General features: G+C 39.9%; 1 protein-coding gene across 1 annotated transcript in view; it reads left to right on the plus strand.

Annotated features, from left to right (window-relative positions):
* Positions 1–18,971, plus strand: part of ADCY2 (adenylate cyclase 2) — a 230,477-nt gene that overhangs the window by 188,851 nt on the left and 22,655 nt on the right. Inside the window, exons 16-19 of the mRNA XM_068147738.1 lie at positions 5,403–5,540; positions 13,438–13,557; positions 15,148–15,332; positions 17,023–17,107. Of these exons, the coding sequence (XP_068003839.1) occupies positions 5,403–5,540; positions 13,438–13,557; positions 15,148–15,332; positions 17,023–17,107 (528 nt within the window). The remainder of the gene's footprint in view (positions 1–5,402; positions 5,541–13,437; positions 13,558–15,147; positions 15,333–17,022; positions 17,108–18,971) is intronic.

Consider the following 18,971-nt stretch of genomic DNA (forward strand, 5'->3'; position numbering starts at 1 on the left):
AACCAGTGTGTAAGCAGTCCTGTCCCTGCCAGAAGAGAGCACACCATGTATTTGTTGCGTTATACCACACCACTGTATAAATACACTATGTCACACTATTTTACTCCAAAGCAGTTGCCATTGCTATTTAACAGTCAGAACGACCGTGTACACAAAAGATACTCAAAAGCTCTGTGAGAACAGAGTATCAGTACCAGCAGTACTTGGAAATTATTTTTTACCTGGAATCTTACCTTCTATGTGAGTGTTTTGCAACATAAATACGAATGAAAGATCAAGGCCCTTCACTTTCTTCTATAGTAAGGTTTTGGCTGTAAATTAAGGTTAAAACACTGATGGAGAAAGGCAGGGAGCACCCAGAGAGGCATTTTGGCACCTACAGCAGGGTCCGTGAAAGAGGCTTGCCAAACCTAAAAGTTGTTCTGGTGAGTCTCTAGCACAGGCATCCATCATCACTGAGTTAGGTACTATGTTCAAGACTTCAGGAACTATTAGAAATGTGCTTTTTTCAATAATAAAAATCCTCCTCCTTAATCCTTCTGGTGATACATGTTTATGACATGTCATGTAATTGTTACCGACTGAAGAAGTTACTTAGCCTGGTGAAAACAAGTTTCTTCTTAAATTTGGCAATGCTGGCTTTTAGAATCTTTGCCCAAGATGAGATTGTAAATTACCTCCAAATAAAGAGAAACCAGAGGGTGCTTCCTAACATCCCTAGAGTTAATTAATGAGCATCTTGGAGACCAAGACTAGGTCAATGGAGAACGTAGTATAGAATCAATAAGGTTGGAAAAGACCTCAGAGGTCATCGAGTCCAACCTGTCACCCAACACCTCCTGACAACTAAACCATGGCTCCAAGGCCGACATCCAAGCCTTTTCTGAACACCTGGAGGACCAAAGATGGGTCACCTGCCAACTGGCAGCAGAGGCAAGGTGCAGAAAGTCACCTGCCCTGCCCACCCCAGGCAGCAGCTTTGGAGGGAGCAGCCCTAAATGAAGCCACAACTGTCCTGAGCTTCAGCTTGACCCAAACCCTCCTCTCATCTGCTCCTTGGCCAAAACCCTCCTGAGCTCCTCCCTGGCCCAAAGCCTCCTTAGCCATCCTCACAGTGGTTGTGTTTGATAACCTTCCTCTACTTATTTTGGTTTACTCTTTCCCAAAACCAGTGACTTTTAAAACTGTAAACCAGGAAAACTTTGATGGGAGGACTGAGACTATCTCATCTTAAAATAGCATATAACACAGCAACTCTACATTTTCCTGAATGAGGAAAGCAGCACATGAGGTACCAGGGCTGAACTCTGAGTGCCTAAAGGCATGTTTATACAGCGCACTGCTGTGCTCTTTCCTTTAAATGTGACAGCTGAAGGGAACCACAAGGCCATTTTCATGAAGGATAATAGACACTGCAAAATATGGTAAGATTAAAAATGCGATACCTACTTCAGTTTTTCTTGTTTATTTCTTGGTTCAGGATTCTAGCTTTTGTCCAACCAGTTGTATCCAATAGAAGTTGAGTAGACTCTTCACCTAGAGGCATTTTGTGTGATTCAAAATGCCTGGCTTAGTTTTACAGGTACCACCATGAAGTTCAAAGGCTTGCTGTTAGAGTACCCATTTTGTAAGTGCTTTGGTTCTTTTAATCAAGAATGGGACCATTAGAAAGTAGGTAAAGTATAAGCTTATGTCTCTATACAAAAATCATCCCCCTTCAAGCTTAGGTCAGGATAATAACTGCCAGTCAATCAGCCTGTTCTCTGAATTTAGATATTGGTGTCTCCTCTAAGTCTGAGTGAAAGTGAGCATGTGAAAAAATTCTGAATTGGGGGGCTTTTTGCTTCTCTTGTTTTAATTCTTATAATATCATTATTACTAAAATATTCAGCTGTATTTGAATGCAAAATGAGAAGAACAATAATAGAACTACAGAAAATGTGATTCACTGCATTGTTGTAAATAAGAGGTCTTCAGTACAGATTTTCCAGCCTCTGCTAGTATGTGAAAGGAAAGTGTGACAGATCTTGAGACTCTGTCTTTCATATGCAACAGGACTGTCACAATTCATTCTCGCATGAGTTCCTTGATCTCACTCAGGAAGACAGCACTAATTTTGTTAAATGCTGGAGAAGGTTTGTGTGTGGAAAGACAACACTGTATACATTTTAATAACCTGGATATTCAAAATAAGTTCTTTCTCACTATCATGCTGAGCTGTCATATCAGATTTAACATATTCAAATAAAAATGTAATATATTAGTCACCTTTCATACTCAAAATACCTATTATTTGTAGTTGGTAAGTGATAAACGCTGAACCACAGTTTGCCAGCTCCACTTTTGCCAGCTCTTGCATACTTTCTAAAATGATGACATTGTTCCTTTCATCTCACTTTCCATTTTCCTTAAAACACCACAAATGAGACATAACATTAACAAGAAAAAGTGTTTGACTTAAGCTAATGAATCACCAAAACATGTCTGCATTTAGCAGTCTGCATTGAATGACCACCCCACCACTGCAGTTCTGCTTCCAGTGGTGAACTGTTGAAGTTGTACTATGTATGGATTGGCTCTAGACTGCTCAAATGTGAAATGAAGTTCAGCAAATCTGTTCACATAGATAATTACTGATCAACAGGGTATTCTTTCATGTTTTCCAAGGAATTTATACTCAGTTATTTGAAGGTTTTTGCTGTGAATTAGGGTTTTGTCAGATATGCATTTAGATAGTGAGATTTGACAGAGATTTTCCATCTGAAACTTAAATTTATCTTCAGAATTCACATAGGACAAGTTGTTAATCTGTGCAGAGGAAACCATCAGTTTACACTTCTTAGCAGTAGAAAGCCACGGAAATAGCATTTCTGACATCAGTTTACATAGTTTTTTAAAGTTCTGAAATTGAAAAGAATAGTTGCTCAAGCATGTTGGATCCAGTGGAGTTCAAAGTTCAGAGGAGTACTCCTTCCTGGTCCACTAGAGCCTAATTTGATGGAATTGAAGACTTGGATACTCCTCTACCACCCCCATTGATGGGAGACTGTCAGCAGCATTTCCCAGGTACCACCACTGGTGAGGCACATATTCCCAACAGGCACAGAGGCATATACCATACACAAAGGACCAACTACACAGGTCTCTGGAGACAGCAGCTTTTTAACAGCACCCACATAACAACAAGCAGCACTCATGTAAATATGGTCAAAACTGATGGCCTAGTTCCTAATTTCTGAGTGATCAGGACTCCCATTTACTAAAGGATTGCCAACATCTGGCATTGTCCTTTTAATCATCACCAGCTCTTAGTGTTTCATTTGATTAGCCTTCAGTCAGATAACCTAAAAATCAGTAAAATTCATAATAAAATGGTTTTTTTGTTTAGGCCAAATCATTTATTTTCATCATTAGCTTCTTTTCATGGAATTTCTTATCCTGAGGACTTTTCTTAGGACTGTACAGCCTTCTGTAATGCAATTCAGAAATGAGAACACAGTGTACTGCTTTACCTATATGTGCACTGTATATTCCTTGTACTTTCTCAGTGCTCCTGGCAAGTTTTGTCCCTTATCCAATTTACACTATTCCAGCTACTTCTATACTGCCGAGAAAATCACACAACAATTTAGGTGAAGGTTTAGTAAAGCTACAGATGTGCTGTGAAAAAAGGCAAAGAGTACTTCAGGGCACTATTTCATGACTGTTTTAATTTACCATAAATCCATGCTCCCTGACTCATTAGGTTTTAGGCAGACTAAACAGATAACTGAGTGATTCATTTTCACACAGCTACATTGCCAGCACCCAGGTGAACACTCCCCTTCTGTCACAGCAGCAGCAATCCACATTTTGTGATTTTTACTTTAATAAAGTGGGAATGATAATAAAACTTTCCTTCCTAAAACTGACTTCGCTCAAAATCTGTCCAATCCAGTACGTAAAACTCGTCATAAAAGCAAGCAACATGTAGAAAAAGATCTAGATACATAGTAGCTTTGTCCAAATAGTTTGTAATTAGGAAAGAAATAGTTATGTGCATATAACAAACATCTTCATGTGAGCTGTATCCCATGTGCTGGGTAGCAGTGTAATTTAGTATGATGTGTCATAGCTCTTGAACCTGCACCAATAGATAAGTGTATTAATTTAAGGCATGTATTTCATAGTTCTCAGTGCCTGAGATCTTTCATAGTATCATAGTCAGGGTTGGAAGGGACCACGAGGATCATCTAGTTCCAACCCCCCTGCCATGGGCAGGGACACCCCACACTAGATCAGCCTGGCCAGAGCCTCATCCAGCCTGGTTCTTTCAGAGATTTCCTGTGCTTGCATCACTGCTTGATAGCTTTGGCTGGGATGAAAACAATAGGTAAATCGATCTTTGTTAGTATCACATAAATATTGATAACAAGTTAATGAAAACCAAATACTTTTGTGGAACTGTTGTGCTCCTTAACATCTCATTGCCCTTTTTTTACAGTGGCTTCAGTGCAGCTGAATTTGACATTTGGAAAGGGCACAAAATGCTTCTAGGCAACCTTATCTCCTCATTGCTAAACTTTGGGGGAAATTAATATTTATTGGATGTGTCACAAATTGTTGTTTATTCTTTGTGAGCATCTTGTGCCTCAAGGCACCATGCATGTATGAACGGAGCCTACTGCAGCGTGTTCTTGGAAGCAGGTTAAATGAGTCAGGTTTTACCACTGCATAAGAAAATTTCCTATTCATTAAATATTTTGTGTCAGATTGCAAGCCCAATTGTTATATGAAATTCTTATTTGTTTTCTAGAGAGTTTTAGGGAAGGTTGATTTGCTTTACTGAGTTGCCTTTAATTTAAAATGAGTTCTCAAACAAGGCTCCGAACAAAATTAAGGACAACCCAGAAACTCCTCTACTTTGTAGACTGCCAGTCATGTATCCATGAATACAGCCTTAATTCTGGTGAGGACACCTCTGTTTCTCTGTCAAAGACTGTTGGGAGTCATTATTTACATTTTAAAGTTTCTAGAGACTACTAAATACTGCTTTGTCAATTGAGGTAGGGGAAGGTTGTATGTTTGCTTGGTTTTGACTGATATTAAATGTTATGACACTTCTGTCAAGACTGTATTTGCTGTTCTTAGTAAGGTATATTGAATGTTTAATAAGTTACTTGCAAATTGTAATTATTCAACCAAATTGCTATTATGGCAGATATTTTAACTACATTTGCATTGGAGTTCATGTATAAGCCTGATCTGTAACTCTTATGAGAATGCAATAGTTGAATACTTTTGTAGAATGTTTCAAGATTAATGCTGCAGTCTTGAGCCTTTTTAATTCTACTCTTGTTTACACTAATTAAATGTACTAAAGCTATTCTTGTTTTCTCTGTCTTTAAACTCTTTGCACTTAGCAATGTAGCAAGAAAGCTTCAGCTTCATTGTTGTGGATCCTGAAGTCATCTGGAATAATTGCAAACCGTCCTTGGCCACGAATCACTCTTACATTGACAACCACTGCTATAATATTAACCATGGCTGTATTCAACATGGTAAGGAGGAAAGGATGGTTTTTTCTTGATGTTTTTATTCTTTTAAGATCTTTTTTTTTCTTGTTGTTCAATATTTGTTTAGATGTTGAATTTATAGCCCATGGCTATGCTAGGAACCTAGATGATAATTGCCAGACAAAATAAAGCAGAGTAACAGAAAACCTACTGTATAATGGGGATCTCTGTAAATAGGATTCTCAGCAAAAGTTTGGATCTTGGCTAAGCTTGTGTCTCGGTCCAGAGAGGGAAAGAGACTCAAGTTCTTTTAGAACATTCCCGTGATGTGAAATTAGAGGCACAAACGAGGCCAAAATATCAACAGCTAGACTAGTTATTACATAAACAAAGTGGACATAAGAAGGGGAGAGGGAGAAAATAGAGAGGGAGAGAGAAAAGAGAGAGAGAAGAGGAAAGGAATTATATTACCACACCCCTCACCCCCCCCAAGACAGTTCAGGAGATGTTGGGTTGGTACAGGAACGGTGCTGAAGTTTTTGCTGGAGAAGAGCTGTGGTCCCCTGGGCAGCCTGGGTCTGTAGAGAAAGGGTGCTGAGGCTTTGGCTGGAGAAGAGCTGTGGTCCTCTGGGCAGCCTCTTTTCTCTGGAGCAGCATTGTCCCGGCTTTCCCTTCTCAGCGGCATGGTCCGTCTCCTGCGTTTTCCTTCATCTCCGTTTTTCTCCCCGTTTTTTCTCCTCTGTTTCTCTCCACAAACCAGTAGTTGCTCAAGTCTTTTATACAGTTTTTAGTCCTTAGGTATGTATTCAAATATTGTCCCTCAGGAATTCCAGGGGCAGGAAATAATCCTTAGGTAAATATCCAGGTATTGTTTCCCTGGAAATCTTTCTGTGTATTGCTGTGTGTTTGGGCAAGGTTTTGGATGGAGGTGGGGGACGACCTCCGTCTCTCCCGTCTCCGTCCAGCCAAGCCCCCCACATTCCTTACACATCAGGAAAACAGGTGGTAAAAACCATTGTGTCACCCTGCCCAGGGTACTTGATGGGTGGAGATTAGCTTGCCCTGAAGGCGTGAATGGCTGGGTCATTGTTGTAGGCCAGCTGTGGCCCAGTGAGCAATGTTATCTTCGCACCTTCCAAGAGTCCTTAGTGGCTCTGCCCAATACATACTGTCTGGGCAAAACAGCAAGTGATTTTATCTTTGTTGAGGACACCAAGAGAGACAAACTTTTAGTCTGTCACAGCTTGTTAAAGAAAAATGTAATTTATAAGGAATATTAGAGAGTTAAATCCCAGATTTTAATTGTTTGAAACCCTTGCTCATCAGTGAATCGCTTAGAAAAGCAGAGTTTTGCTCAGAGAATGAAGTACCTCCTCACAGGGTCTGTGGAAGACTGTGCAAAACTCAGCTTTATTCAGATTTGTGATGCTCCTCTGCTGAGTGCAAAATGATCATAATGTAGAGATTATTGAATTTCACAGGCTTGGCTTTTTTTAAGAAAAAACACACACATCTGAACTGAACTGCAAGTTTTTGAGAGCTTATCGCTACTTTAGGTATTTCAATCTGTGATTTTCTTTTCTAACAGGGAAAACTCCGTGTAATTCTATTATTCTTCTGTAACTGTAGCAAATGCAGAGCAGATCTGCCATTAATCTGCATGAATCTTAATGTTCTTGCTTGTTCTGAAGGTGATGCTGTCTGATGGGATGAACAGTATAAGGAACAAAAAACCATCTTTTTCTTTTTTTTGACCCGTGGGCTGAGCTTGATTCATCTATTTGTAAACCTGTGAAAATGTTCCAGCTCAGTTCTGTGTCTGCAGAATGAAAACTGTAATATTTATTTAAGTCAGGTTTTCATTACAATATTAATGCATAAATATTAGTCACATTTCACAAGTAAGATTTGCACTTCAGGGCTTTTGAAATGGCAACTCGAATGCTTCCTTGAGTTGCGAGTATTTTTGTTACTTGAGGTTCATAATGGACTGAGGGGTTTGGAACACAATGGAGTGAGGGGTTTGGAACACAAGCCCTATGAGGAAGGACTGAGGGAGCTGGGGTTGCTCAGCCTGGAGAAGAGGAGACTCAGGGGTGACCTTAGCACTCTCTACAACTGCCTGAAGGGAGGTTGTAGACAGGCGGATGTTGGTCTCTTCTCCCAGGCAGCCAGCACCAGAACAAGAGGACACAGTCTCAGGCTGCGCCAGGGGAGGTTCAGGTTGGATATTAGGAAGAAGTTCTATACAGAGAGAGTGATTGCCCATTGGAATGGGCTGCCCAAGGAGGTGGTGGAGTCGCCATCATTGGAGGTGTTCAGGAGGAGACTTGCTGGGGTGCTTGGTGCCATGGGTTAGTTGTTTAGGTGGGTTGGATTGGTTGATGGGTTGGACACGATGATCTTGAAGGTCTCTTCCAACCTGGTTTGGTTTATTCTAAATAAGACTGAAAAACTGATAACACCAATACTGTTTTATGTTGTTTTCCCACAACATTTCACAGGATCGTTAGTCAATCATTTTTTACAGTAAGCACTAAACTTGTGAGACTGATGTAATGGTGTAATGTGGGCTTCCAAATGTGAAAATGTGAAATTTCTGGTAGAGCCTCCTCTGAATTTGTTTTCTATGCAATGCTCCTACTCTTGGTTTTGTCAGTTTTCTTTTCAGGACAGTATATATTTTCCTTTCTTTCTTGCTCTCTATTTCTCTACTTTTATTTTTTAGTGATAGTAGACAGACTTAAAACCTATTGCATGCTCAAGAATTAAAATTTCAGTTAATTGGTGTTTGAGAGTGATAGAGAAAAAAAATCAAAGAAACAGTGGCTGGAAAACAAGCTCACTTTTTAGCAGTGAAGGCAGATAACTGTGCAGACAAATTATTCTGGGAAGTTGTTGATTCTCCATCATTTCTTGTCATCAGCTGAAAACAATATGCCTTTATGGAGCATAACCTTTAGCCAAGCAAAAGTTATTTGACATCCATGGGACAAAAATAAAGATAGAATAGCTTATAAAATGTAGGTCAGATGAGACTTTTCCTTATTTTGAACTCTATAAAAGTATAGGAAGAAATAACCAACTTGGACTTGAAGTGTACTTTCAGCTAGAGTTCATGCAACCATATGGTTATTTATTAAGTTTAAAAGTGTAGAATAGAATAGAATAGAATAGAATAGAATAGAATAGAATAGAATAGAATAGAATAGAATAGAATAGACCAGGTTGGAAGAGACCTTCAGGATCATCACGTCCAACCTATCACCCAACACCACCTAATCAACTAACCCATGTACCAAGCACCCTGTCAAGTCTCCTCCTGAACACCTCCAGTGATGGCGACTCCACCACCTCACCGGGCAGCCCATTCCAATGGGCAATCACTCGCTCTGTGTAAAACTTCCTCCTGACCTCCAGCCTGAACTTCCCCTGGCGCAGCCTGAGACTGTGTCCTCTTGTTCTGGTGCTGGCTGCCTGGGAGAAGAGACCAACCTCTGCCTGTTTACAACCCCCCTTCAGGTAGTTGTAGAGAGCAATAAGGTCACCCCTGAGTCTCCTCCTCTCCAGGCTAAGCAGCCCCAGCTCCCTCAGTCATGGTCAGCCTTCAACTAGTAAAAGACATTAGGAGTTGTTCAACACATCATTTTTACAAAAAAAGTGTTTACTTTATTGGTTCAAGTCCATTTTTATGTGGACTGAATGTTACAGTAAAATTTAACAGGCTCTATTTTAAAGTCTTTGTGCCCTACCAGTAATGACTGCAGTATTACAAATAATCATGTTCCACGATATTCATGAGATGATCATTTTAAGTACAATTCCCACCTTGAAACTAAACCTTAATAGTTTGACTAGCAAAAATGACTTTAAATGTGATTGTGGAATTTGCATTTCCTTAATATTAATAGCAAATTGTGGGAGAGAGACTCTGAAGTATCATTATTATATCTCCAAGCAACATGTATTTAATAGCAGAGTCCATTAACTGCATTCATTTCCATGAACTCTTTCAGTAGAAAAAGGCAGAATGTAGCCATTAAGACTGAATGGAGATAAAAAGTGTCTAACCATCCCACACCTAATAAATCATAATTAAGACCAAACTGTCAAATAAATCACAGTCTTTATGGTCAAGGGATATTAGAAAAGAATGGGGGGGTGATTTTATTCCAAATTAGCTGTTTCAGCAGACATCTGAATCTAGTCTTCACATCTGAGAGGTATATAGTAATGAGCAGTGGAGGGAAGACAAAAAACAGCACTGTGACATGAGTATCAAATACTTCTTAGCTGTAGGGAGGGGGTGACTAGTGCTGCTTCCACTGAGCATTAGAGTATTTAGAGTAGGGCAACCATCAGTGGCGGAGGAAGATTGTTTCTGCAAAAGTGATCTGCATTAAACAGAAGATGAGAAAGTACATTTTGGAGAGCAATCCAGACAACCTCAGACAGTAGGACTGCATGTCTGCAAAGGGTTGACTCTTGGAAGCTAAATGAATGGCTGAATAGGATACAGCAAGTGATTGAGCACCCTCTGGGATTCACATGATCTTGGTGAAAGTGGCATGGTGAAGGAGCCCTGGACAGAGCAATTTTTTTCAGTTACTCCTGTATCAAATGTGTAAGTGGTTCTTGGCACAGCAAGAGGTTTTCAGGGCTATACTCTCCCAGGAAGGTGCCCTGGCTGCCAACTTTGTTACTTGCTTTCCTGTCTTTTGTCCAGTGAATTTTGAGCAATGGAACTGTTTCCTTTGAAGGAACATGTCTCCAGAAATGTGAAAACTGGCAGAGGTGCGAGTAAGCCTGCTCCATTGTTTAACGTACCTCTGTGAACATGAGCTGCCTTCAGTTATTTAAGTATTAGCCCTGTGTAGTTTTCCCTTTGGTCATGGCTGAGATCTGCTCTTTTAATAATGACAAATCACTAAACTTGCTTCCAGTCTCAGAGTAGAAAGTTGGTTTATTTGATACACATTCCTTTTTGGTGTCGCTAACGATAGAGTTGATCACCTTGTTCAGTGCTATATTTTTAATGGGCAAGCTCCTTTGCAGTTACACTGTAATCATGTGTCCCTACAGTGGCCAGCATACTGTAAGAGGGTGCCTAAAGCATTTTTTTTTGAGAAGAAGAGACCATCACTGCCTAGAAATTATCCTGGCCTAGGTGCTGGAAGGGAATGCACAGTTGCAGTCATGTGAGGAGGGAGAAGTACAGAAAGAGCAACAGCAGCAGGTCCTGGGCAGTGAAGAGATCCAGCCCTCAGCAGATGAAGGAGCAGCAAAACCAAATACTGAAGTGGTACTTGCAGGGGCCCTTAACAAATCCATTCCATATTATAGATAGAATTTATGCAACTTACTAAATTGGTTATCAGTCTGGCTACACTGGACTAGCAGGTGAAGTAGCAAGCAGTTAGCTTGAACCATCCTGAAATAATTTTTACAGCTGTTCTGGTGTCTTTCAAGTGTGTAGAGAGAGAGATGGAGTCATGCTATCATGTGACTATTTGCTCCACAATCCATGTAAGTGACCATCAGTCCATACCTGTCAAAGAGCGTGACGGTATCTGTAAAACCTCAGCAGGCTTCTCATCTCTCACGAAATGCTCCTGTGAGCTTTGAACAAGGCAGTTGCTTGCCACTGCATATTGCTGGCAAACGTTGATATTCATAAAAAGTATTGCTTTCATTTGAGTCATTTGAGTAGGTGTGGCTGCTTAGTAGGACTCAGCTGTCTCTTATACAAAAATACTATGTGGAAGAACAATACATAGCTCCAAAGCGTGACAGCAGATGTAGATAACTGATGAGAGACAAGAAAGCCAAGTGCAAACATCATTCAGAAATAAGTGTTGTTTGGCTCCTGGGAGGTGACAACATTTGCATACCCTTTTGATTTTTCATTCTATGTTTATTTATGCCACATTGTATATAGTATTCTGTGTATGTAGGTAACTTTGATAGATCAGAAATGCCCAGTCCAAACCTCAAACCCAAAATGTAAATGCTATAAATACAAACATGCTATACATACCTAAGTATATATAACGTGTGTTTGAGTTCCTCAGCACATGTAACCTTCTGCTCTGTGGATATGCGTAGGATGGGATTCTGAAACTAAATACAATTATTTCATCTTTCTAAAAAGCTAAATGCACTGCTAGTGAAATGTGGGGGCTCTTTGCCCACCCTTGCCAGATGATCTGGTTAACGACATCTATTGCACTGTAAATAGTTGGGAGCAGGAGGGGGATTAAATACTTAGAGCTGTCCATTTCCTCCTGTTAAAGAGGAATTCCAGCATGAGCTGGGTTAAACACAAATAAAGGAACGTCACAGGGAATTTGAAACAAAGGAGGAAATAGTGTGTGTGGGGGGCGAAGTATAAATGAAGCATGGAAATTCATAACAGGCAGAGACCTAGGAGTGGAAGCAGCTGACTCTCAAAACCTGATTTGACATTGTTGTAAGTCACCTGCCTAGCATCACACCTTTGCCTTGAGCAGTAAGTGCAACCTCTCCTCTGGACACTGTGAGCTGCCTGCTCTGCCACTGCAAGGGTGGCAGTGTGGGTGGCAACAAATAGGGATCCACAGATGCATGTAAACTTGCAGGGTCCTTTCTCACTGCCTTCTGCATCAACAATTCATAGGGAGCTGCACAGGGACATGTAAAACTAGAACACCTACATCTGTGAGGACAGGAGTGGTGTGCAGGTAGGGTAACCCACACTCTAAGGAAGATTGCATGTATTTAACCTGCATATCTTGTGAGAAAGAGTAGATGTGGATATTGTGCTGCATCTTTGCGTGACTGGAGAGCTTCAGGACCAGAGAAGGATGTTTTACATTTTTTAGGAGCATATTAACATTTTGTAGGGTGTGTTATTGTCATTTATCTGTCTTGTTGATATTGATCCTGAATGTGTAGCTCACTGATTGCAGGCTAATGTGGTGAGGTTCAAAGCAGTGGAATTACTGTACTCAAATATTTAGCTCACTAAGAAAGCACCAGATCAAAAGGTACTGCATGATTGTGGTTATCTTTGACATAAACTGTCTGAATTTCATGTCACAGGAGATACTGGTCCTACTCTTATGCTTCAATAACATTAATACCAGTATTGTCATCATGGTTATTATGTGAAGGATTACATCTGTGTGAATCAAATTCATAGTATCATAGTATCATTCAGGGTTGGAAGGGACCACAAGGATCATCTAGTTCCAACCCCCCTGCCATGGGCAGGGACACCCCACACTAGATCACGCTGGCCAGAGCCTCATCCAGCCTGGCCTTAAACACCCCCAGGGACGGGGCCTCGACCACCTCCCTGGACAACCCATTCCAGGGCTTCACCACTCTCATGGGGAAGAACCTCCTCCTCACCTCCAGCCTGAATCTCCCCACCTCCAGCTTCATTCCATTCCCCCTAGTCCTATCACTACCTGAGATCCTGAGAAGTCCTTCCCCAGCCTTCCTGCAGCCCCCTTCAGATACTGGAAGGCCACAATGAGGTCACCTCAGAGCCTTCTCTTCTGCAGACTGAATTCAGTAAAGACTTTTTTATTCTTTCTTTAATTCTTCCTGTATTTACATGGGATCAATTGAGGTAAACCCAGAAATTATTCCTACTGAATTTATTTCATCATTGCCTCTCATGGTGTGTGAACTTCTGATATATGAAAGTAACATAATACAAAGTCTTTCATCTTGTATTCAAATGGAAAGTGTCAAATGGGGGTTAACAAAGTTGTTTGTCTGAGCATGCAGGAGCAAGTAATCAGGTGATGTCATTTTCCCTTTTCTATTTCAATTTGCAGTGAAATACCACAGCTAAATGATTACTGGCAAGCCTTTCTCCACTTCTCCAATGTTCTTCTCTATTTTGACCTTAAACAGCTGACAAGATAATGGATTATATGTTGTTTCTCTACAGTTTTTCCTGGATAATGCTGTGAAAGCTTTTCCCTCTGTTCTTAATTCATCAAATGCAAGTTTTCCTAATTCAAGTAATCAGACACAGTGGTGTATACAAAACAACTGTTTTTTCCTACCGGTAAGTTCATTTTGCATTTCTTTGTTTATAACAATTACACTAAATTGACTGTGCTGGATCTGCTTGAAATTAAACACCCACCAGTTTGAGAGACTACAGCAAAAGCTTAATCCTTTTCCAGTCACCTGTAACTGCATTAGAAGGAAGTGGGGAGCTAAAAGAGGGTAGTAGCTGTTTGGGTGGGTTGGATTGGTTAATGGGTTGGACACGATGATCTTGAAGGTCTCTTCCAACCTGGTTTGGTTTATTCTAATAAAGGTTTACTTCTGAAAATAGAGGTTTTGATGAATGGAAGATTAAAAATCAGGGAACAGTCTATTAAGTAAGAGGCATAAGTCTCTCATGCAAACAGATGGGTGTTAGGAGATTCCAGGAGATCAGACAAAAAAGCATACGTAAGTTACTTTTATGTCACACTGAATTCAGAGCGTGAGCCCCTGTGGAATGCAGCCGTTAGAGAAGTTTTAATTTTGGTGATTCTGAACAGCAGTTACTTCTGTTTCTTATTTTAAGCAGATCTGCAGGCACACTGCAGATGGCAGATAATTGTCTGATGGGTGTTTTGGCATAATCCTCCAAGAATTAGTATACAGTGATTCTGGTTCTATTAAAAGTCCTACCATCAACAAGTCAACGGTAGCCTGAAAATAGCCTGTCTGTAAATAGAATGCATTGTAGTTGCAAAAAGAATAATTTCCTTATGAGATACAGGACTGTAATTTTCAGGAAGCATCTCTGACAAAGGTGCTATATGCTAAGGACCGAAGTAAGAATATATTATGTCTGGTTTAGCATTTCTTGTGATGCTCTGATCCACTTACATAAAGTGCCCAGAGAAAATATTTTCCCAGGGATTTGACTTCAACCATACATATTTTTGCTATTTTTTTTATGACATAGGAAAGAAAAGGCTTTTTTAAACAATTGAATGTATTCTTAGGCAGCTATAACTCAAGAGGATTTGACCAAAGGTTGTTGCATCAATTTGTGTTCTTCATCCCCCCTAGCCATATTTGTTTGTGAAATTATGTATTTATAAGGTTCACAGCAACTGTGTGTATTGCATTAGTTTGTAAATGCTGCAAATATAAGCAATTAAATTGCTGTTTTCAGACCTTTATATATTTAACTTTGACCCTTATGCGAGTAATACCTTAGAGGGCGGTTATTCCACTCAAGTATGAGTGGAAAACACAGAGTGGCACAGAAGTAAATCTTCTGTCAGTCTGCCAGCAGTAGGCTTCAATGCCACATATAGATACTCCTTGCTGCTGCAGGTAAGTAATCAAAAGTGATGAAGGCTGGAAATTTGGAAACATAGATTAGGGGCATGATCTGGATTCGGCTGAGTTTTGGGTGACTTGAAGCCTAGGAAGAAAAGAGTCTATTTTAGCCAATACCAACATTGTTCTTACTATCTATAAATCACCTGACCCAGATTCTTTGATTCTTTGCATGTTGCGATAGATTCCCATGCTTCTATGATCAGGTAATAATTTGTTTTTAAACTGGCAGGGGCATTTTATTTGGTATGGTTTCCTACTCAAGAGCCAAATTCTAAATCTTTTCCGTTTGAATTTTCTGTGCCAGTATTTTATATACAGCTGCATATTGGGGCTCATTTCCTGTTCCGTTTTCCTAAGGATAAATTATGAGTTGAAAATGGTGATAATGTTGATTGCATTGGTGGGTTACAATGTTATCCTTCTGCACACTCATGGGCCCATGCTGGATGACTATAGCAAGTTTATGTATGCAACAGCCTCTCTTAGAAGGTAGGTAGATAATTCCAGTCCTTCTGAAATTGTTACAGATTAAATACTACCTGTCACACTTCTTGTATCATGGAAGAGATTTCTTTTCCTACGTGTCTGGCTATTATATAATCTCTAAGTCACAATTTAAAATCATTGTCATGCTGCTGTGAATCTATGGCTTCATGTCACAGCTAAATCATTAGACTAAAATAAACAGGTTTGGTCAAGGTGTTTCAGTCACATACTGTAAGAAATAAGAGTATGGTTTAGTTTGCATTTTTGTAATAGGGAACAGGAGGAAGAAGTCATCATTAAGGTTAATAGGCGCCTAAGACTGAACATAATTACAGCTGTTAAAGTGTATTTGCTGCAAGGCAAATCAAATCAGCTTTCTCAGAACTAGTACATTATCTTAAAGCTTTGCAAATGCAGTCTTACCTACTGAAAAAGTTAGTAGACCTGCAGTTTGCTGTGCCTGCAAATTTTTGTGTTATTATTTTCAGTGAGACTGATGGAGTCTTTCTGATAGAAGATCATAGTATCATAGTATCATAGTATCATTCAGGGTTGGAAGGGACCACAAGGATCATCTAGTTCCAACCCCCCTGCCATGGGCAGGGACACCTGCCCATGATGTTACAGAAGACCATAATAATCACTCTTAAGTATTGATGTGCAAAACAGTTTTTTGGGCACATGTAATTTCAACTTCATTTTCAAAACAAAGAGCTGATTCTCTTCTATGTAGGTTGAACGTGCAGTGCGTATGCCTCAAGATAAAAACTGAATGTTCAGTGTAGAGTTTCAGTAGCCTTTTACCTGTGCTCTAAACTACTTGAGTTCTTTAGGACACAAAGACAACAATGGAAGAGAATCAGAACTAACCAGAAGTGTCTGTTTTCTTTGCATTTAAACCTAAAGATTAAATAATCAAACCCAGGTCTTTATGTTTCCATTGTATGAGCAGAAAGAATACCTGTGATGAGCTGAAGAACCATGTGACGGGTTAGATTGAGCATGTGCTTCTGGCAGCCTGGATTTTGCCAGTGAAGCAAGATTATTATTTCCTACATCTCTCACCAAAGTTCTTCTTTCAGTGGCATCATCAGGAGAGTGCTAGTGTAATCTGTTTCCCTTTACTTCTGGTGTCTTCTTCCCAAATCAGAGCTTTTAGTAAAGTCTGTATAAGTTCTGGTGGTTTGTACCTCTTGAAATTCTTAGATGAAGAGGCATCTTAACTAGGTGCTTTAGATTCCACTTCGTCACATCCATTAGATGTGGTCCAGCCCTCCATTATGGAAGTAGTGTTATTAAACTAAAACAATCTCTCTTTGATCTGCCTGTATAGAATACACATCAAATGCCCTCCTCATTTTAGTGCTGGGCTTCAAAATGTAGCAAAAAAAAAGTAGAGTAATTAAAGCTTCATTGCAGAAATAATAATATTTAATCAAATAATAAAGCATATCATATCAGCCCAGGGAATTAGTTGAATCACCATCCCTGGAGGTAGAATTGGTTCTGAGGGACATGGCTGAGTGGTGGACGTAGTAGTGTTAGGTTTATAGTTGGGCTCAACGATCTTAAAGGTCTTTTCCAACCTAAACGATTCAGTGAGTCCATAAATGGTCTTAGTGTAGATACCAGAAAGTAGTGTAGATTGTGTTCTTATTTTTGTGCTTGCTTTACTTATGTTTTTATTTTACAGGCCAGGAATACTGAAGGACCTGAAGACAATGGGCTCAATTTCTTTGTTTATATTCTTCATCACATTACTGGTTTTGGGTAGGCAGGTAAGATACACACTCCTCTTCATCCACAATGCCAGACTTCACATGCAGCCTGCCAACTTCTCAAACATTCTTGAGATTTTTTCTGACAAACACCTTTATTGTGTTCTGCCCCACGTCCTTGCAAAGAAGTGTGAGTAGCATCTAAAAAAGCTACTTTATCAGCTCCCAATATGCCCTTAAGACTCACCAATAACTGTCATTGAAACTGTGGACATTATGCTGATAGTATTCTATGACTTGCTTGTCATGATGACCAATATTGTCTCATAGCTTCCCAGAGTGCTTCCATCTGTCTGCCTCCATCTGCTGTCTCCCTAGTTACTTAATTACAAGCTATTTTCTTCACAGTTACTACAATTTGATGCAGACACAGAAACAATGTAGTATGCACACAGATGCATACCACATGCTGAGGGCACAGTTGCACTAAAACTGTGACCCTACAGGCAGCTACTCTTTTATCACCCAGTTCTGTTTTTTCAGTACAAACATGATGTAGGGGTCTTACTCTCTACAAAGTTGAGGGCACATCCAAGGACAGTTCTTTCTTTAAATCCTTGGGTCTGTCCTTTATCCATGGCTAAAAACTGCAATTCCAGCCTGTTGTGGCAGGAACCAGTGCATGAAACACGGCTCTGAGATGGAAGAGGCAATTCATATGAGATCTCATGAACAGCTTGTACCCAGATAGCCTACAGTCTTGGGGAGGATCATATCCCTGACTGTTTTTAAATCACTCACATACATTACAATTCCTGAAACATAATGACTGTCATTTAAATCACCAAGCACACTCTGCAGCTTCTTAAATTATCTGGCAGCTTCTCCAGTATTGAGAAACATCCTTCTTGAATAAGAAGTTACATTCTTCATCTGCCTTGCTTCCAGAACCATGTTAGACATTCCTCATTTAATGATGGTAGCAGAGCACTTCCACTTGCAAAGGATAAATACTTCATTGCACCAGTTGAGAAACTTTAGTCCCTGTCAACCAAGGTGCAACTGGATGCAGTGGGTGTAACTCCAAGAAAAAAAGGAGAGAAGAAATGTTATCTTCACTGGTCAAGGAGAGTATTTCATTGTGGGTTCAGTAACATCTACAAGAGAGTTTGTTTTGCATAGAAAAGCTCTGTGTTCCCTGCCACACAAACTTAAACAGAAAAAGTCTTTGTTTTCAAAGCTGTAGGTCCAGGATTCTTGTCATGAAAGCAGTTGTTTGGGGCTCTTCAGTCTTTTCTCTTTGATTTTTCTGCTGGTTAGTTCTCCTTTGAGGAAGGAGAAAGAACCCTTTGTGTTTTAAAACACCCTCAAGCAAAGCCTAAATGATAACTAGGAAATATTATGCACTAATTTTAATGCATACTTGGCATAAGACCTTCCATTTAAGTGACTGTTAGTGATACTGACTGGTAGCAGATGCTTGGGAAAATAATAGGGGGGTGAGTGAACTTGCACAGAGTGGCCCTTCCAGGAACACATACTTCCCACCCTCTGCCAATGGGCATTTCTATAGCAATGTTTAATAGCTATTAGTCACTCTGCTTTCTGTTGCACTGTCTGATCCCTGGTAAACCTTTATTGTCTTCCTGACATTCCAAACACTGTCTGATAATGAATTTCACACTTTCATAAAATATCATGGCAAAGTGCCCAGCATCTTGTTTGTTTTTAAACTTTCTCTTTGCTTCTTTCATTGAGTAGCACTTGCAGAATAGTGTTAAGCCATCTTGGCAACTTAGGCAAAGTAGAGGTCTTCCTTACACCCTTCTTCCACAGAGGGTAATATACAAGTAATATCTCTGTTTGCTGTTGTATTTTTTCTATTTTGCAGTTAATAACATGTCTTTTCTCTCAATATCTGATT

This window comes from Melanerpes formicivorus, unplaced genomic scaffold (genome assembly GCF_026170545.1).
Source record: "Melanerpes formicivorus ecotype bairdi unplaced genomic scaffold, bMelFor1.0.p_v2 SCAF_15, whole genome shotgun sequence".
NCBI classification, from domain to species: Eukaryota; Metazoa; Chordata; class Aves; order Piciformes; family Picidae; genus Melanerpes; species Melanerpes formicivorus.